At 43.2% G+C, this 21435-nt stretch overlaps 2 protein-coding genes and 1 long non-coding RNA gene across 6 annotated transcripts in view; 1 reads left to right on the top strand and 2 right to left on the bottom strand.

Moving 5' to 3' along the window:
- The window catches only part of LOC102699074 (copine-5), a 129696-nt gene extending 127657 nt beyond the window's left edge, over nt 1-2039 (bottom strand). Inside the window, exon 1 of one of the 2 annotated variants that reach the window (XM_015342844.2) lies at nt 1369-2039. In XM_015342844.2, the coding sequence (XP_015198330.1) occupies nt 1369-1478 (110 nt within the window). In that variant the 5' untranslated portion in view covers nt 1479-2039. The remainder of the gene's footprint in view (nt 1-1368) is intronic. The other variant, XM_006628426.3, reaches the window with a different exon arrangement.
- A 7179-nt stretch (nt 2040-9218) lies between these two features.
- LOC107076848 (uncharacterized) lies at nt 9219-10591 on the top strand. The gene is made up of 2 exons (XR_001477970.2): nt 9219-9637; nt 9934-10591. It is a non-coding gene; the product is annotated as an uncharacterized lncRNA (long non-coding RNA).
- Nucleotides 10592-12919: 2328 nt separating this feature from the next.
- The window catches only part of kif21b (kinesin family member 21B), a 71646-nt gene continuing 63130 nt past the window's right edge, over nt 12920-21435 (bottom strand). For 2 of the 3 annotated variants that reach the window (XM_015342640.2, XM_015342642.2), the window contains one exon: nt 12920-18792. In XM_015342640.2, coding sequence (XP_015198126.2) covers nt 18744-18792 — 49 coding nt within the window. In that variant the 3' untranslated portion in view covers nt 12920-18743. Of the gene's footprint in view, nt 18793-19600; nt 19743-21435 lie in introns of all 3 variants that reach the window. The other variant, XM_015342641.2, reaches the window with a different exon arrangement.

Below are 21435 nucleotides of genomic sequence, written 5' to 3'. Positions count from 1 at the left end.
TAATTCTCTGCTGACCCTTTCATTGTAGACCTTCAGTGTTGAAGGAGCCACTGGGTCATGAATGCAAAGGCTGGGACAATTAACAATGACTCTAGGAGGGCTTGTCAAAAGCTGGTGTCTGACTAGACTGCTCTACTGCATACATAGAGAACATAGCATATGGCACAGAATATTTTGTTAAGAAATCTCGCAAACATCATCTTTTCTGTGAATGTACTGAACATCTATTGAAAGAAGCAGCTCCTTCCTAAAAGAGATTTTTAGGAAGAGACTTAAACAGCGAATCGGCCCTGCTCGCTCTAGGTCTGTGCCTCCCTCTAGGTGCGAGACTCTATACGGCATTTCTCTGTGTGCTGAGCCACTGCTTGCGAAGCTCTCCACAGCCCACTAGTGAGGAATTCCCTTCCGAGTCTCTGCTGTACTCACGGTCAAAAACAAAGGAACAATAAGAAATAACATTACATATCACGCGAATTGTAAAAGAATTTCTATATTTCTTTGGCAATTTTTCTTACTGACCATAGATGTGTAACGAGCCACCTATTTTATGCGCAGACTGTTGAACATTGTCCCCAATACTAGCGCTTCTAATCTTATAAAGTAAATCCATGAAACACACACAGGCAATCGGAGCGATGTTGCAATATGTGATTGTTGACTTTGATACTCCACGTGTTAAATAACAAAGCGCATGAGACATACAGTAAGATCAGTGTCTTCCGGGGACCTACCCAAAGGATGGCAAATCGAATGATAATCCTGTGAAACTGGCATTGAAAACACCAGGTGCACATTTGCAGAGCTAATATCCATTCTGTGTGGCTTTGGTCTATAGATTTTCTATTAGGAAATAAAACAACGTAACAAGAAAAGGAACAATGATGAATCGCAGATATTCTTAACCAAAATCAAGCGGTTGATGCTCTGTTTCACATGGTGCTGTGTTCAAACTTCGAAACCTGCATCGTTTTGACTAAGGTATAGACAGAAGGGTGTAGGTTGCGGAGAAGCAGCTACAGTATACAAAATGCCTATTCGCCAATTTAATGACACATTTGTACAGTTATAGTCTTCACCCTTATACGTGTATAGTGCATTCAATTGCACATGTACAAAAGTCTAGTACTAGACTACGATGCATACCAGGACAGTGGTGAGAGAACATAAGATATTTCTTCGTTACAGAAGATGCAAAAAGAAGATCTTGAATGTCTTTTGAAGGCAGAAAGTATACAGACTGCAGGAATGCGATAGCATCAGAGTCAGTCGCCTGCTGAGGCGTAAAAATTAAATAGGAATGAAGTGCCATTCATACAGCTGGAAGATAATCCTAGTAAGGGAATAAACAAGATTACGCTCACTACTTACCTACAGGATACCGTGATCTCCACTTTGGTGGCGGGGATGTTGCCCGTAATGGGGTCGAATTCACTCATCGAAGCCATGTCCCCCAGTTTGTCCATAACGTCTCCCTCCATGAGCGCCTGGGGTTCAGGGCAGCTCCGTGATTCGCACAGCCTCGTCCCCTAGTACTCCCACAACCAGGTCCACAAAAATGTCACAAAAAAGCACGTCAGCCTTCTTTCTTTACCGAAAAAGAGAAAGAGATAACGCACCCCCAGCCCACCCCCCAGAATAGCCGCTGTGGTCCTTGTCAAAATTGGGTGGCGTGTGAAATGATATGGGGCGCCCAAGAAACGAAGTGAGCACTGTGCCTTTGTCGACTGCGAGCAACTGTTTACTGCGTGGGATCAGTAACCCGCTCTCTCGGCGCCAAGTACTTCACCGTCTTCTTCCGAGGCGAGCTTTCTTCCAGTAACCAACAGCCCAGGGACTAAAAACTGGGGAACTCCGCCCTTTCGCGCATACTGCTAAATGCTGTGGAGTCTCGCCAGTTAGGACAGCTGTGCACTTGTTGTCACGCTTTACAATCAATCTGTTTGGGGTCCAACTTCTCTTCCGTTCCAGCCGTGCTTGACGTGAATTTACATTTGATAAACCATTCTGCTTATCGAGTACAGCGGAGGGAAGCGCCCTCCCGGTGCCGTCCCAAGCTTGGAATTTCTGTTACTTTTTTCTTTCTTTTTGACAGCATTTCAGTGTGCAGTGACAAAGGCAAGACAGGTGTTCCTTACGAACCTGCCAGAAAACATGCTCACCTACTGTGTAAGCAGCGGGAAGCCGCCCTGTTGTTCATCTGTGTAAAATATAGATAACTAAACATTTTACTTCGAAATTTAATAACCGCATCTTTTAATAAAAAGAACTGTTATTGACAGGGATTGTTTTCTATCGCAAATGCAAGATGGGGGAGTAGGATACAGTGTAATCCGTTGTGGTGTCTGACTACAATTATTCTAGCAGTTTATCTGGGGCTAAAGCCCAAGTATTAAGTGTTAAAACTGGAGAATCAGGGGAGAGCTGTTCAAAAATAAGGAAAACCTGCGATGTGTTAAAGCAAACCAGAAGCAACAGCGACTCTTTCAGCACCACCTCGCTGGACAGCTCGCAGCCAGATCGCATTCATATGATAAATCCCGGGATTTTTTTTACTAATCTTGTATAAAGATCGCATTTAGTCGGTTATTCGAGCATCAAGAACTGCTATATTTCCATTCTTCCCACGCTTTAAGCTGGGCTAGGTTCAAACCACACTTATTTCTGTTAAGTGGAGACACTTTCGCCTACCGATCACAGGGCCTTTGTAAATATACCGACATACAGTACACTCGATATAGTCATGCTCGTTTTAGAAAAAACGTCACCAACACTGCCACGTCTATATGTATTAAATATGAAGTAACACATTGTGGAAATAACGCAAAAGCGTAATTAAAATCAGCCGGGACGCTACTTCTTCAATTGCAATTTTAATGTTAGCTGAAGATTTACAAAAGATATAAGGAAGCAAAAGAAATAAATTGCATACAGATCAAAATCTGTTGTAACGCATAACAGTGATAATATATACTCAACTTTCAGTGTCTGTCTTAGCAGCTAAAGAGCAGAAGAGGAAGTCACCTCAAACTGCCTATTCCTAAGGAATGCGATATTGTTGTTCCTGAACAAATCAAAAAGCCATATGTTTAGTTTAAGCAACTCTCAACCTTGAAGGAGCAGCTCAGTGGTATGTGGGTCAGCACTAGAGTCTCACAGCTGCAGTGACATGGGTGCAACTCCAAACCTGGCCACCTTCTGTGTGGAGTTTGCATGTTTCACATTTCTAACTATCTTCCTAACATTGTGCTGAGGCTGAAGGTTTTCATGTGTTGCTTTGCTCCCTGTGCTTTTGGGGCATGTCCCTAGTTGTGACCCTTGCCAGGAATAAGTGAATTTCTGATAATGGATAGTTCTTAAGGGAAAGGGGCATTCAGATATTTGTTCCTAAACATTTCTAAAATACACAATTACATTCCAATGGTCCCCAAAGGTATTTTCACTTACAAGGATAACATTCACCTTGACTAATTAAGACAGTAATTAGTCCAGTGAAGTAACCCAGAGAGCCCTAGACCTCTACAGGACCTGTGTTTGCTTTACCTGAGTTGGCTGACATTTGTAGACATAGAAACAGGGAGGTTTTATAGGGAACTTGAATGCCTAAATAATTAACAACTGTTTCCACGTGTTTAGTTAAGACCAATCAAGTCAATATGTAATTCAATTGAGTCATCCAGAGCTTGAGCAGAAGGAAAAACTCAAGAGACTGCATGGCTGTCTGGGAATGAGTGTTAGGTTTACTGGTCTAGAGTTTTTCATTTACAGGACTGTTTCCTTAACTAAAATATCTAATTGACGCATTTGGTGGGAGGGATTACGTTTGCGAGACTCTTATAATTGTGTTCAACTACAAAAAAAAATCAGCACTAAGTCTTGTCAAGCAAATTAAGATCTTAATTGAGCTGTGGTGTGAATAGGCAGAGATTTTTCAGGCGCTGAAATCTCTGTGGGGACTATCGTGCAAGGCAAGATCCTGAGAAGGTACTGCTGGCATGGAGGAGATTTTAAAATCAAACAGCTTCTGTTTCACAAGTGAGATTCATTCCGGCTCAAATTTCTCTGCTAGTGCTTTGATCTTTCTGCAACATTCAATCCACTCAGTTCTTTTTTTCCCCTCTGTTTGGCAACATGAAGGAGGGCTAAGTTTGGTTATTTCCTTTTTCAAAGCACAATAGAACTACAATCTGACTGATGCCACTTCTTCATAATCAAATGTTGCCAAGAGCTCCATTCCATCAGAATGTTATCAGCAGGACTACTGTAATAATCATCCCACACCTCTCTCCAACACTTAAGATCTCATATCTACCTAATCAGAGCTTGCGGACAGGCAAACTGCCACATCGTGTGAAGAATCGCAGATGAGTACGATCACTCAGCCCTGCCTGATGGATGACAGGCTGCAAGGGAAGGGAGATGTAATTTAGCAGAGATGGTTGAGGCCTGCATTACAAGTCCCATAGGGAAACATTCCTGGGAAGAGCAGCCTGTCCAAAAGTGAAGAGGAGCTTTTGAAGAAGAAACTTTGTAATCTAACAGATGCAGAAGAAGAAGCTTGCTGGGTTTTGCCAAGTTTCAGAAAGGGCTTTTCGAAGAAGCATGCGCTGAGGAAGAGTGAGGAGGAGGAGAACACAGCAGCAGCAACTGTGCACTCAGTTATATTATTATTAGAATGATCTCCTTTACCGCCTGTAATATGCACACTTGCTGGGTTAATTTGACTCATACGAACGTGCAGCCAGTGCTAAGGAAATGCAATTTCTGTGCTCCAGAAATGATCTGGTAGGTTCAGTTTAACACACAGATCACATGATTTTGCAGGACCTGCACAATTTCCTTTACTAAATTATTTAAAAAGAGCTGAAACTGAAATGAAAATCTCTTGAACTCAAACATGACCTGTAAAATGCTTATATACACAAGAGGGCTGGGTACAAGTTACCATCCCAGGACTGTCCAACAGGGTTTGTAGCTCTCTTTAAAATCCCAGCTTCTTAAGTACAGAAAAAGGCTTCAACTTTATATTAATAAGAGCAACTAGGTAACGAAGGTAAAATCATAAACTGTTTTTAACAGTTCCTCTGCATGCCGGTGCTATGTATGTTCTTATTATTTAGAAATACACTGATGTCATGGCTCTCATCAAAACATGTGAAAAATAAAGCAAAAAGAATATCAGAATACATAGTTGCAGTGTAAAATTTAAATCAAGAAATGTTATGTTGAAACTGCACAATACACTAGCATTTTATATGAAATATAATGTACGCTTTTGATAAATTGCAGAACACTGATTGCTGCTCTGGATTCCATAAAAACAAACAGCAACCAAATGCACTCTTGAGGACATCAATGAAAACTACTTGGTAGTGCATCTTAAACTGAGAATAAGAAGCAGTTTTTTTTTTCCCTAAAGGGCTGTGGAGGTCTGGAACAAGCTCCCCAGCCATGCTGTTGAATCCAATTCTTCCAAGAAACAGCTGGATGAGATTTCCAGATCTTATGAGCACCAAAACAAATGAGATGAGTGGAATGGCATAAGTGAAAATGGATGGATGGAGAAACACACAAAAATTGTATGCAGCTCTGCAGCGCCCTCTCCTGTTAGCCTCTAGTGGTATTATAACCATCACAGCTAGGCCTTCTGCAAACCAGATGGACAACAGGTACAGTATCTAAAGTCCTAAAATAAGATGAGAATAATGAAAGATGTCCAGACAAATACATCCTTATTTCAGTGGATAGAATGTGCATCATGGAGGAAAGAATCATGGAGGTAATCAGAACCACACCTGATGGGCTGGAGCAATGAGGCAGGTCTCCCTTTTCTCATCTTCCTGGAGTAGGCAAGTGAAAGCAACCAATAAACCTTCCCAGAATGTCTTTTGGAAGGGGGTGGGGTGGGGGAACCAGAGATCCTTGGGGAAAATCCATGAGAACCCAGGGAGAACATCCAAACTCCACAGGAAGATGCCCAAGCCAGGATTCAAACCCAGCATTCACTTACTAACCACCCTGCCATTGTTATAAAAGACATGAAATATCCCTTCTGAATATTCATGACCTCTGTGAGTGGTCACAGCTCCTCATTCTTAAATTAAAAAGTCCTACTGCAGTACAAAACATAACAATCACAGCCCCCTGACGCTGAATGACCAGGAAGGCTGTGGGTTCAAATCCCAGCTGTTGTACCCTTCCCATAGATTAAAATACCATTCTGTATGAATGTCAAATAAAGTAAAATACCCAGTGGCTTGAATGGGCTCAGGGGTAAATTGTTTTGGACAAAAGCTCTCTTAATTAGTCTCTCTTAATATTCCTTCTGAGGCACAAAATCGAGGTACAAAACTGCTAAACAATTCAGACAGATCCAGTTGAAAAACAGAACAGTGGTTTCATTAAAAAATCATTACCACTAAATTCATCACAGTTTCACTGGAAAGGAAAAAGCCAGTAAGCTTACAATACTTACCAAGACATCTGGTAAAAGACAGTGGTCCCACACAGACACACTCTTCTACAATACAACATCTTTACCACAGTAAAGTAGAACTGTAACACACTCCCACCCTCCCCAATTGCAGGACTTACCAAATTTCTCCTAACAGGAAAACCTGCTTAGCAAAGAAACTAAAATCAGACCATAAGCCCTCTGAGCATTGAAAATGACTTCCCTTCTGTTGTTTTTGGCATACAGCTGGCATTAGTTTAGTTGCTTTTTCACTTTGGAAGCGAGAGTGGCTTTTTTATTGTAACATCCTTGATCAATCCCACTTCTCTCCTGCCCTCCCACATTCCATTTCTTCCCTGCTTTTCCCACCTCTTCATCACACCATTCAGCTCAGCAAAGAGAGCAGGCACTGGTGGGTACAGACGTGTCGCCTCACACATCGCACTGCCTCCACAAAGTTTTTCTCCCACCGCAGCGTGCCCTCCTCTTTCGAAAGACAAGAGGCACAGTTTGAGCAATACGCCAACCCCCCTGTCCAGAGAGGAAGTGTCACATTAAGAGAATAAATACATCTGTAAAAATGTCAAAGTGGTTTTGTCTGCCTGCATGCTATCAAGACCTGTGCTCAAGTGGAGGGGACTTACTTGGATAAATGGCCTGTTCAGACCAGAGTGTCTTGAAAAACGTGCAAACAAATCATACAAATTTGGGGCTTCGGGAGGACAATTTCACAACGAGCCCTGTGCAGAATAGTCTTTCTACATTGGTCCAGTGTGACCCCCCAGTTTTGTCCAGGCAGGCATGATGCACAGCTATCCAAGTGGACCACACCCTCTGTCTGTTTTCCCATGATTCCATCAAAAAGCGTACCAAGTGTCATCACTCTGCCATCTACGATTTTCAAAATACAGCTGTCTGAGTAGGTAAACACGTCATAAACCGTCAGCTTAATCAGCCACACCTGATTGTTCCTGGTCCTGTCCTTGACTACAAGACACGTGATTATTCTGCACACACACAGGACCTTCTCTACAGGCTGCGCATGAGGTTTGTGTGTGGCACAGAGGAGATTTTGGATCAGTCTTACTTGTGCTCACACTGAAAGCCCCCCGAGACAGTATCCTCACAGATGCAGAGTGACTTCATTTTTTTTGTTGTTTATCCACACTTTGCGTTCAGGCAAGGTGTATCATTTGTTGTAAAAAAAAAAAGGTTTTGGAAATCAATTTGCACCAGGGATTTAAATCACTCATAGCTGACAGCACCTTAGAGCAACCACCACCACCAGAGTCAACATCACCTCATTCAAGGAGTACGAAGGCCTAACGGACCCCGAATTAATATCATCATATCATCTCCGACAAGCCCTGTGGCTGCTGGTGGGCTGCTGTAATCATTCAAATTTGAAGCACAGCGCCGATTTGAGCAGAGATAAAGCTTGGCAGTCCCCCTGACAAAAAAAAGAAAGATATATGGCTTTCATTTAACCTTCTTGACCCACTGTTGCCAAGCGACACAACATGCTCTCTCCCTGTGCCCCTGGCACTTGACCCTCTGCGCACGGCACGCAGTGAAGCAGCACATGCTGAGAGAGAGGGGAAGAGTTCGCCTATGCAACCATACAGCCCATCCAGCAGTCTGGAAAAGGAGACGGACCTCAAAAACACACCAACAGCAAGAGAGTTTGCCATGACAGTTACTAGAGTTTTAAATATTGCTGTTACTTTTAATTATTTTTCATTTCAGAAGATTCACAGACGTGCCTTCAGGGAGCTTCATGATCGATGATATGCAGACCTGCTAGGGCACATCACTAAAGAATGGTGCCATTGGGGTTTGCACAATTGCCACCAAATGGTTGGTTGAAAAGGGCTTTGCAGTAGCTCAGCCAAAATCCTGCAGGATGCAGAGACTTAAGATTTATGAACCGCCTGAAAAATAGAATCTAAAAGGAGCTAAGCCAGCTGGTGTACAGGTAGTTACAAAGTATAATACCGTTAATTATATGGTTATGCTAACATAGTTAGAGCTGCTTTTCTATTCCACCCGGACCTTTGAATTAAAGATTAAACTTTAATATCTGTAAAAAAAAAGGCCCAGCTAAATCCAGCTGGAGGAGCAGTGGTCACACAAGAGTGGCCACTGTGCACGGGTGCACTGGACTCCCTCAGGAGGGGGTAGTAACAGGCCAGGAGTAGTGAATCCAGCAAGTATACAAGGGAGAGGGATGTCTTCGGGGATCCCGAGATACAGTAAGAAGGGTTAGGGGCTGCCAGAATTGTCCTCCACAGTTCTGACTCCACAGGTGACAGCTGGCTGAAGCGTGGGCAGTTCACAGGCTCATAGCTAGAAAACGAGAGGCTTCACAAGCACAGGTGATCTGTGAGTTTTAATCTCCACTCACTACAAGAAGTTATGCTTTACAGCTTGAGGGTGTAACCTTCCTCCAGTTTAAGTGAGAAGCCCCATACCAGTCCTCACAGTTCAGTCTTTCTAAGAAAGCAAAAATCCAGTAAAGGAAAAATCCCCTCCCCTCTCAAATGACAGGCTCCCCCTCCATCATACATCCCGTCCGCCACCCCATACTAGACTCTAAGAAAACTAAGGAAATGGAATCAGGAATACGTCATTTATTTGCTTTTTCACACTGGAGTGTACTTGCAACCAGCAGGTAAAGACCAAAGGTTGCTCGCTTTCAGCAGTGTGCAGCTAAGCCACCATCAAGACTGTGACACTCTGCACCTTGTTAAAAAAACACCAGGCGATATTTTACCTGGGAGATGAAAGGTCGAGGCCAGTCTCTCTCTCGCGCTCTCAGACCGAGACGGATTGCTCTGCAGAAGCACGTCAGCTCTTCCTCTCCAAGTGGATTAAGACACCATGGCCGAATTGGCTTTTTACCCAGCTGTGGCTCTGATTTATTTTTTTGCAGTTTTCCGAGCCAGTCAAGAGAACAAACTGTTGCTGGACAACAGCGCCTCCATCAATGTATTCTGTCTGTTCGTCTTCGGCCAGACTCTCTGCCTGATACTGGGTGGCTACACTGGCATGGCCACTTACCTGCTAACCGCCCTGGTCTCTTACAACTTCCTGCCCTGGAAGAATCCCGACAAGGCCGAGCGTGAGGTGAGGAAACCCCAAGGATCTTCCAAGAAGAATAAAAAGACAGACTGACAGGATTAACAGGTACGATGTTGCAAGAATAGATTCAAAAAGCCCTGGTAAAAGAGGAGATGGAAAATTGAAATATTCTAAGGCACAAAACATTCCTTGCTCAATGGCTGACAGACTTTAGGTTCCCTGCTTGCTCTCTGATTTCTTGCTTGACACCTATGCTAAGAAGCTGAAGGATTTTCTTCACAGTTCTCACACGGGGAGACTCTACTGGTTAACTTCTGCTATATCTGTGCTTTTCTTGGGCATGGGAAGACTTTTATATCATTGAAAACATGCATGAACATCATTTTTCATCTCTGTTTTAGTTGTCAGCTGAGATGCATTGCAGTGGACCAGAGGCAAAACTCAGGACTGCGAATAACCCTGAATCAAATCCAGCTCGAAAATGTGGCGTCTTGTCCCTGTATCTAAAACTCTGAAAGCACAAGGGCTGGGCCGCCTCACGGACACCACAACCAGACAGAAAACAGCGTGGGAGACCTGTGCTGTGCTGTTGAACACACAGTACCGCACAGCTGAGGCAATCTTGTACCAATTATGAGTGAAAGCGGCCCACCAGGAATAGCTCCAGTACAAATAGACTGACACCAGCACCACTCCACAGCCTGAGGCAAAGCTTTGTGTGCGGTTATCCCCGCAGTGCCCATGCTGACCTTTCTTTAATGCTGCCAGGAAATGTAGCTCTTGTGTTTGACCCCAGGCAGCAGTGGCTCACATTGGAGTTAAAAGAATGGAATTCTTTGTTGATCTCAGCAATAACTAACCCATTTGGGAGGCTTCTGATTTTGGACTTGAGATGCTTTTGGTGTTTAGGAGAGAGTGGTCATTTTTTAAGAGGTTCTTGATTGGGGCTTTTTCCTCTAGCCCCCCTGCTATCCCTGCTGCTATCTTCATATTATCTTTTCCTGCAAAGCCCTTCTAATCCGAGTCAATAAATCTCCATTACGGAGCTAACAAGCCCGACAGTGTTGTTCTGCTGTGTTCTTGCGGTCTCTAGGGTGGAAGGGTGTGTGTGAGGGGGGGGGCTGTCAGGCATTCTGCATGCAAACAGGACTAAAAAGCATGAAAGGCTCAGACACGTAAAGAACAGCAGGCATCCCGCTGTTCAGAGAAGTGACAGGGGTGCAAGATCAGAATATGGACTCCACCACTTCTAAATAAAATCAGGAACCTCAATCCAGCTCAACGGCTGACCAATTCATCTTCCAGCTGCATCACAGACTCTGTTACCATAATGCTAGTGTGCTTACAGTCTGTGGAACAGATAGAAGGTTCAGAAAACAAACTGCTAGGAAGAGGTAATGAGAGAAAATGTAAATGAAAAGGGAGCTCAGTGGAAAATAGCAAAAGCAAATAAAAAAATCTGTTCTTTGTAGGTTTTTTCCCCAGCTTGCAGAATACCATCCAAAGCAGAAATGAAAAGGAACAGAGGACTGCTATTGAAAAACAAGCTGCCTTTGTCTTTAGCTTGCAGTGCAGTCTTAAGTTTCATGCAGAGCCAGACTAAGATGATCCAGCAGAAGTTATTCCTATCATCGGAAGAGAAAACCTGTATGCAAAATTAACAATTTCTGATCTGAGGATGCATTTAATAAGCCAGGAATCTGCAGGACAAAAAGTGCACAATATCTATAAATGTGCATTACATCACAGGGAGTAGATTTTTAAAATTTGAACACAAAGGTTTGTTTTAAATATTTATAAAAGTGCTGGGCTACCTATTCGTTTCTTCTTTCTGTATGAAAGAATAAAGGTATTTTCTCAACCCCTGCATTCATATGCAGCGTAGAGTAACTTAGATCACAGTGCTTTGACAGACAGGTGAAGGAAAAATTATTAAATAAATAAAATAAAACTAGGAAAAGGTAGGCAAAAACAGCTTGAAAGTAAAAAAAGCTACATTGCTTTTAAGATTACCGTCAGAAGAAGGCAGTGAGTTGCACCATGCAGAGAATTACTGCTGGTTTTCAAAGAGACGCCAGAACACTCCTGCCTGCTTTCTCCAGGAAATAACTGAGCATGCAGTTTATAATGTGGTCCATAACTTTTTTTCTGTACATTGTCATTGAAAAGGGAAAACATTCTTCATATCTCCCGAAAGTCAGATTTCTAAGCATTTTTTTATTACTTTCAGGGCTTATCTAATTGGGTCTTGGTACTTAAATGTAGCCTTTTGGAAAAAATGAGAGAGAGAAAACAGCAGTCCATGGTGATCCTGGAGCATTCAGTAAATTAAGAATATTTGAAACACAAGTAACAAGAAAATCTGCTCTTCTAAAGATGGTTGAGCCAAAGTCGGAAACTTTTGTTCACTTTAAATCACAGAGATTGAATATTACTGAACTTCCAGTGCTGCAGGGACAAAAACAGCCTATTAAAATACAGCTATTGTTTAATTCTCACACTACTTAAGAGATCTATGACAAAATAAGCAGACTCTAAAGGTATCTGAGCAAAACAAATCACAGAGCTGCGCAATACCACCGGCACCGAGTCTTGTAATATGACAATTCTCTCAGCTCCACACCTTTTTCACGAGCTTTGCTCAGGGCGAAAACAAAAGCGATTAGTGTGAAAACGTGGCTGGATGTGTGTGAGCGGATTCACAGATCGCACAGGAGAGCAAGGTTCACAGTTCAGTAATGCTGCCGTCCCCGAAAATCAATGTGCTCACAGTGTCACGCTCACTGGCACGTGACCCCCCCACCCCCCACCCCCCACCCTCACTTTATCAAGGAAGAGAGGTTAGATCACAGGTGTGCAGTGTGCAAGTTCGTGAAAGGCCTTCAGAAGCAGAATGGACAGTGTTGAAGCAGGGCTGACACTCATTGCTTCCTGGTCTCGAACTGCAAATCATTTTCCCCATATAAATGGAGAATTCCAATATTTGCCCATTGGGATTTCCACAGTCCTTATTGCCTGCCTTCTGTTGTGCCTAAACCCAAGGCTGGAATTCTGTAAGCATCCACTATAAACAGCACACGTCACATTGAGCGAACATAAATTACAGTGCCCTTCCAAAAAAGTCGGAGCCTGTCAGACACCAGACAAATGTAGAAAGACAGGAACGAAACCTTCCCCAGCAAACACTTACCTTTTGAAAGGCTTAAGGGCTCCACAGCAAGAAGGCCAATACAGTTCCAGTGACAAACCCACTCAGACTGCACAACATGCTTATTTTAAGGTATTCTACCTTAAAATAAGAAATATCTCATCTGAAACTCAAAAGATTGCATCAGTACAGTAACCTTCCTATTCTTTTTAAAACAAAAGAACACCCAATCCATTCGCTATTTCTTTTGAAGTTTTTATTTCACAGCAGGGACAATGACCATTTAAAAAAACAGGAAGTACTTTTTATTTTTAAATAAAACTTTCTTACAATATTTACAGACCAAATATGCTACATACAGTTTGGTCACACGCATGGTTCCTAAAAAAAAAATCTATACAAACATTTACATTCCTTAAACAATTCTGTGCTATAAAAGGCACCATTGACCATGTGACATAACCAGTGCACAGCACTTAGTTTTCTCAGCAAATGCTACTCTTCCTACAAGGAGATAAGAGGGCGGTGAGGGGGAGATTGGGATGGCACATATACTCTCCAAAATGGCACTGGGGCAGTGGAACTCCTCACTGCCACTGTAAAACACCAGCATGGCCAACAAACCTTGGCACTGCCCGCGCTGTAGCTGCCCGTTTCACAGAACACCCCTCGCCTTCGAGAGCCCAACGTGGTTTTCGGCACGCAGCGCTGCACCTCACACTGTCAAAGCGCTCCACAGGAGCGCCACCCATCGGTGCCACGCCCCTGTGTGTGAAACTCTCCCAGCTACTCCCCGAAGCCAGTCAAAATTAAAATCAAACATGTCGCGATCTGAATAAAAACACTGCAAATCGAAAACGTAAAACAAAAATAAGACACCAAAGTTAAGAAATGCAACTAACTGAGGTTTTGAAGTTCAGGAGGGAAACCTAATCCAGAAAAATCTACACTCAAACATGTTTTTTCTTATGCTTAGGGGTTACCTAAGCACAAGAGTCACATTCATTTGTCTAATTAACATTAAAACACGGTGTTTAATGAGGTTTGTCCCAGCTTCATTTATTTTCACTTAAACCCTTTAAATGTTTTTTGGGGGGGCTCTTTTACTTGACTACAGTACAGTAAACACAGAGTGCATGCAGTGCAGGGAGCATCTTTCTCACTAAACTCCCGCTGAGCAGCATTTATCATGTTTTTTTATGTTAAAAAAAAACATCAAAAGCAGGACTTATTGGAGGGTACAACCTCAGATTTCAACAACACCTGATTATGCATCAACCCTTCTAATGATGGTTCTACTTGAACCACCTAATCACTGGCTGACCCCAGTACATCGGGAGACCTCTAAACAATGGAGGCTCCCTCTCACTGCTGTCCTCTCCCTCAGCTAGCTTCCCTCAACCGGCTTTCTCTGCAACAGATTACAGCACACTTCAGGGTGATCCACCCAAGCCCTGCAAGCCACAATCATTCCACATTGCTCCTGTGACCTGGAGACAAAGCAGTACCAACATTGAGATGCACTGAGACCATGTATTACAGGTAATGGGGACTCCCCTCCATTACCACCAATGTGCAGATGGATGCTGCACATTGGTGGTGGTGGAGGGGAGTCCCTATTACCCGTAAAGCGCTTTGAGTGGAGTGTCCAGAAAAGCGCTATATACAGTAAGTGTAAGCAATGATAATTAGAACTATGTATTCATAGTGGAAATGAGGGACGGCAACAGTCGGATCATACCCAAGAGAGATCAAGGGGTCGGTTTACAGTGACAGTGTGTCCCTACATTAATCTGCCCTTTGTTGACAAACATAAAATGGGAACTTTTTCCCAGAAGAAACAATCATGTTTTGACAGCTATAATCAGTTGGCTATGATATTGAGCCTAATTTGACATTTTCAATTTAGATAATATTTATTTGATCAATATTGATTCTGTTTTTGGTTGGTTTTGCCGGAGCTCCTAGTGCAATCTTCTCAGAATGAGATTCATCCTGGAGGACTTGGCCTTGCATGGCCTCAGTTAAAAATCTTCTTAGGATCCCGATGTTGTTTTCAGGATTTTCAGCAGTGTGTAGGCTAACTGCGTCCCAGGCAAAAGCAAGATTCGTGTATTTTTTCATGTGCAAAATAATCTGGGATACGGCAATCACCTGAAAGTGTTCTCAGGCCTTTTAGCTTCTCCTTTATCAGGACTATTTTCCCCTTTATTGTGAGTAGCATTGCTGTCATTCAGAAAAACTCCATCCTCTTCCCTCTGGCTCAGAAACAACAGGTACATAAACAATTACATACATATTTGACAGTAATACAGTACACATGTACATAGATTTATTTTATAGCTAGGTTACATTTAAACTTGCTGTTTTCAGAAAGCTTCTGGCTAGCTTCCTCTACAGTACAAATGGATCACAGGCTAAAAAACAGTAAGAATTCTAATTAAATAAAATAAAATTCAAGTGTTTCAAATGCTGTATTTTTAAAGCACCTACAGGTATTTTATTGGCACGGCTATAAAAGTAGGCATTTAGGTTATAGACCACTTATTCAACCCATTCTAGCATCTGTCTGCCATTGCCTGTGGAGGATACTGTCTTAAACTAGTTCTTACAGTGAGATAAATGAGTTGTCTAAGCTTTGCTGTCAAAGTGTATCTCAGCATCTCAGGCACAAGCAACAGACGTGGGATTTCCCATTTAAGACAGTCCCGAGAGCAAATTCCATCCATCCTTGAATCTGGCAAAGCAGATGCTCCTGTCATTTTAGCACCAGTAGCAATTCTTTAGTCTGATTTAAGGAATCAATCAAGACCAAAATCCTAAAATTGCACACCTGCGCAGTGCTGAATACACACCGTCCTCATCAACAGATGAAAAAAAATGGCTATCAAGCCAGATCAAGTAGATTCCTGGGTTAAAAACAAAAGCATTTTCTAGTGACGCACATATTTCTGGTCACTTTGAACAACAAGTCAAAAGGCAGGGGCTGCAGCTCCATGAGAATTAGTTCAAAATCAATCTGTTACTTAGCAGCCTTTCATTCAAAGTAACCCGCAGAGACGAGATGTTGCGCATCACCGAGAGCAAGCAGCGCCGTTTCAGATTGTGCCGAGACAGAGGCAGAGCTGGGGCACAGACTGTCCTGGTAACAAGTCTGTTAAATCAATCCCTGGCCCAACCAGTCACTGGAACTATGAGAGATCGGCACACCAAGGATCAGGCATGACCAAGGATCTGTTTCTGCCTTGCCTGGTCAGTCACACTTTCCAAATACCCAAAGTCCCAAAATACACCCCAACAATTGCAAACATTAGTGCAATATTGAAATAGGAAGCTGTTAAAAGTGTCTCGATAACCTACTGACAATTTGTTTGAGATACAATCCAATTAAAGAACCAAAGAATTTCATCTACAATCCTGCAAATTTCTCTTCACAGCAGGCAATGAAACAAACACCTCTTTATTAAAACATTAAAGTACCCTTTAAAATTCTATAAGGTCCTACAAAATAAGATGTCTATTTTAGTTGATTTTTATTTTTTTCCCATGATAATGGGAAATAGAATCATTTGTTCTACTCTTCAAGTTGTATGTCAAAAATGCACAAACCTGCTGAGGAACAACTACAACATCTCAGCTGCATCGGCCATAAAAATGTTTCATTAAATTGAGCACAAGAATAAGCCATCCAAATCCTCATCCATCAACAAACTGGAAACACACTTCTGAAGTATAATGTCCTTGTATTATATCAAATGGTTTCTAAATGAATAAAATAGACATCAGTCTAGACTGTGAATCAATTCCTTGGTCACACATTCTGCAACACTGTTTCACAAAGCATATGTTTTTCTCAGACTTCTCCAAAACCAGGTTCCCTAGGGTTAATTCTCCACATTACTTCCTGAACTGTACCTCTGGAATAGTGTGTTTCAGGAAGCAAAAAATATGTCTTTGGCACATTTGCCTGTAGCCTATGCTAGGCCACATATGGATACAAAGTCAGGATATGTGCCAGAGGACATTAACCTATAACAAAAACCTGATCCTGGGATTTAACTTCAAAGAACCCAATTTCCGAAGAACCAGTCCCATTTGTGAGAAAAAGCTGTGTGCAGCAGGATATGCCAGCAAATATATTATTTATATCCAAGTCTGAACTGTCCATCGCCGACTGTTTTTAGTTTTGTATCTCCCGATGACTTAACTATTCATTTTCAGTGAACACAAAGAGCATTGGGTCCTTGCACGGTTAGGGTCGCAATTTTACCCACTAGGAAGCACTGAATGCCTGCCTCCAGATGCTTTCGACCAGAGAACATACTCTTCCCGAATGTTCTATGACTGAGTGGCTTGCTTCAATGACCTTAAATGCAAAGCTGGAAAAACAGGAAAAACAAACCTTTAATGCTTGGCAACAAGATAACAGCAAAACAGTCCAAAGTTTCACCTCGACCAGCACATTAAAAGCAGCCCAAACCGATACGTGATCACTGGCTATTTTTGCACAACTCACACTTCATAGCAAAGCAGAGTTAGTTCAGCTGGGCAAGCTTGATTTTGTTACCGATTCCATCTTGGTTATATAATGAAATGAAGAAGCTGTAGTAGCAAGACTAGTCAGGAGAGAAAAACCATAAAGAAAAGGCTCAATGTCCTTAATCCTGACTGAGACAAGAAAGAGCCTGAAATCAGACATGGTATAACAACTAACTAAACTGTCAAGTATTAGGAGTACCTTAGGCTTTTTTCTCTGCTTGAGGTAGCTAACAAATGAATTTGACAAGAAAGCAAAAAAAAATGTGCAGAAAAAAAAGTTGGTCAGCAGGAAGGAGGGCGATTTTGTTTTGTGCGCGTTTGTGCTTTTTGTCCCCAAGAACACACGTGAAGCGCACCGACTTTCTTGGCTCCATTAGTGCATTACAATGTCTCAAAAGCGGTCAGAAGATGATATTAAAGGTAGGTTAAATCTGTTTTCCTCTGTCCCAACCCTGGGTGAAGGAGAGATCATTCAATATTCAACGGCATGACTCCGGCCTTCACAGCTACAGTACCAAAACTGGATTCAGACTTTCAAATACAGATCCAAAGTCCAAAAATACACGGGTGAACCCAGATCGGGAGAGAGGATAAAACAAAAGACCAACCTTGCCTCAAGTTTATGCTGCCCAGTCAGGGTCTTCAAAAACCCCTGGAAAATTCCAGGCAGGGAGGAAAAGGGAGGGACTGTCTGTCAGAGGCAGGGCTGGGAGCATGACGAGCTGTTTGAGATGTGCCTTTCCCTGGCCAGAAGCTTTGCTATGGTGCGAATCTGGAAAGGGGAGGTTGTCCCTTCCAAAAACAGAAGAATGAAGAGCAGCAGTAGTGCAACAGCTGTGGCTGGAGGTGTTACATCAATATCCATGTCAAACTAGGGAAAGGCACTTCCAGTCATTAACGGGGCTTGTAGAGGACACGGGTCATTACATCAGACATTACAGATGAAGTCTTCTGGGATTTACTCCCTATAGCATGAAGGTGACCACCGAGTTCTTCAGTGTCATCATTCTATTGCCCGAGAGGAGTCAAAATAGGATGGCACTTGTGAGTTAGAAAAGCATAAAAAAAACTGCCTTAGCCAACCCCTTAATTTCTCCGTTTGCCCGGTTTCATTTCCAGAAACATTGTGCTCCGACCTAGTGCCGCTGTAAGGTATTTGCTGCAACGCAATAGTGCAAAGGCAATTTTCCTCCACAGTAACAGTTTCAGTAAGAGATGATCGGTCAGATGAAGAGATAAGACATTACACAGACGCCCTCCCACTGCTCCTCCCTCTCCACATTCCTTGTGATGAAGACAGAAGTGGGGCCTTTGATTCCAGAGCTGAGCCCACCAGGTGAGACCACATGGAGCTGTGAATCATTCAATGGGCTGCTGGTCAGGCTCAGGAAACGTCCAACCGATGGCTGCACTGCGACCCCAAAGCAGCGCAGGAGGCCAAGGAGAGACCTGCCCCTTGCCACTCAGCTGCAGATCCAAAGATGAGACCCCAAGAACTTCCACAGAGACCCACTGATCTCCACATCACCTCACCCTAGCCTTCTTCGCCAGCCAGATCTTCACCGACATGTCACTAGAGACAGGGGGAGACAGAGAGAGACAAAGACAGCTGTCAGTCAAACACCTCACCACGACACCCAGAGGGCCCCGCCCACCTCCACTTCAGCCACCAGAACGGAAACCTGCGACAACACGACTCACGACAAGCATCAGCAAAGAACTGACTTGACACTTTCCAAGTCAATGTCATTTTGTTACACATTAAAAATTTAACTACTGCAAGTCACATACCAAACCTCATGATGCTGTTCCAGTTAAAGGATTTGGGCATGCAGGATTATAAAAAGCTCATTTATATTTTTACTTTTAGTAATCTGTATAGAAAAACATCAAACCTAATCAGGGGCAGAGGGGAATTAGGCAGTTCGCAAACAAATAGTCCATATTACACACAAGGTAATCCTAGGCTGCAATTTAATCGATTCCTACACTTCTGTGGCTAAAAAACTCTCCCAGGGAAAACATGAATATTTACTATAACACTCACACTGCCAATTATTCCATCAGACTACCCCTTGTTTTCATTCACAAAAGTATTAAGCTCATGGGTCACATACTAAAGCCATCTACCCAGGAGACCTTACACTTTTACCAGTAAGCGAGTTTATACTGCAAATAATCGAAACAGTTCTGAAATCAGTGTTTCACACCATGCAGGAGGTTCACCAGAAAACACCTGGGCTTTACCCAGTGGTCACTGGTATAAACTGGGGCTGAGCTGGGTTACTAGAGAAGACGGGGCTGGAGGGGAAAGGGAGGAGAGAGGAAAAGTAAAAGGAGAAAAACGAGCAGAGAGAAAGAGAGAAAGAGACGGACTGTACCGGAGGAGGGCGGTAGAATAGCAGGAGGTGGTTAGCAGAGGCTCAGGGCAGGCTAGTGGCCCGACCCTTGATGGCCAGGACGCGGCGAGGCAGGCAGGGCGTGAGGCCTGGAACATAATTCCACAGCTTCACCCGGCAGTCACTGCGGCACCGGCCAAGCAGGTGAGACAGAAAGGGGGGGTGGCGGGATGCGGGGAAGAGAAGACAGACGTGTTAGTGGAGACCCAGAGAATCGGAACGGCCTCCTCACGCGCACATGGAGCGAGCCCGCAGCAGAAACGGAAGAAGGCTCGAGCGCGCAAACGCGGCAGCCTGAGGTGACAACGCCACACTACTGCTGCTGTTTATCATTCTCCTCCACCAGACTTGTGGCAACACTGGGTGTTGATAAAATTAGTGGTCTGACACTCAAATGTCTGTAGCGAAAGACGACACAACACCCCAAGAAGGGAATCAATCAGCTGTGCACCATGTGCTGAAAGCTAGCATGTGTGCTGGTGACTTTCTAACAGTTATTAACAAAAAATAATCTGCACTCTTCATTTTTAAAGGATCCTAAAGCACAGATCAGGTGCAGAAAACCTCGCTTCACCTGTTGAATTAAGGGGGGAGGGATATGTAGGACACAATGCATCAGCCCAGAGAAGAATCTATTCAGGACACTGGGATTAACACCCTTCATCTTACAAACCGTGCCAAGGGAGCGTTAATGACCAAGTATTCAGGACCACAGTTTGGCATCTCATCTAAAAGAAAAGCACCTTCAGTAGCTCAGTATCCCTGATCACCATACTGGGGAGTTGGTTTGCACTCCCAATTTAGGGTCACCTACTGGTTCCACATCTGCACTTACAGCAGTAAACTGGTTTTCCTGAGGGGTCGCCCATCCCAGTACTGCCCAGATCCTTGCCTAGCTTCTGAGATGAGACCACGCAGTGGCAATGCTGCAGTCTTTTTATCTAATCTCCTGGATAGATGTTGTCAATGCCCTCTAGTGCAGATTTTCAAAAAAACATGTCCCTGTGCTGCCAATTGTAAGTGTAATAAATTTGATTGTACTGCAGTGCAGTTTTCAAAATGCATGTTTTCAGACAGGGCAACTTCAGAAGAACCTTGTAACATATACATCCATACTGATAAAGGAATTGTCTCTGAGTGAGACACCTGTGTTATGTATTTCACAGTATTACTAGTCCCCTGTCTGAGTCACCCATATACAGAGAGTTTAAACATTTGAACACAATTCAGGAGCTAATTCTTAAAAAAGTATTTCCTACACAGTTCTACCGAACCAAAGTCTCAGTGCAACTGGAGAATTCTAGCTGAAGAATCAGAGGGATTGACTTCTATTAATGTTCAACTATCTGCCCGTTTTCTCCTCCCACGGATTTTGTACAACAATGAGGTCCAGAGCAAGTCTTTGTGATGTACAGAGAGTGACAGTTCTTATGAGCTTCATTGTGATTCACTGATCTGCAGTAATGTCGCCGTGTTCCACCTCAAACCCTGTAGCCAGAAACCTGCCTGCATCAATTAGCTTTGTGCAGTACGTTGCTCTTCCAGCCCATCCCAAACGAGCAAATCTGGCTCCGACTTCAGTGCTCTTTTTAGGTGGCAGAGTGTCTAACGCATTAAATCTCTGCATGTAAAATTCCCCTTCTCATTATCTAGGGTTATTATCTGTGTCCCTGCTGTCCTCCCTGTTTCTTTCTTGACCGATTTCAGTACTGATGCTCAGTTATGATCTTTAATCTGGGGGGACTCTACAGCCATGTCATTCAGTCCAAGTATCCCACCTTTTTTCTCAATCTTTTCTCTCCTGTTTCTCAGCAACT

This window comes from Lepisosteus oculatus, chromosome 5 (assembly GCF_040954835.1).
Source record: "Lepisosteus oculatus isolate fLepOcu1 chromosome 5, fLepOcu1.hap2, whole genome shotgun sequence".
NCBI lineage: Eukaryota > Metazoa > Chordata > Actinopteri > Semionotiformes > Lepisosteidae > Lepisosteus > Lepisosteus oculatus.
The sequence above is the reverse complement of the archived record's forward strand: the minus strand, read 5'-3'. Positions and strand labels throughout refer to the sequence as shown.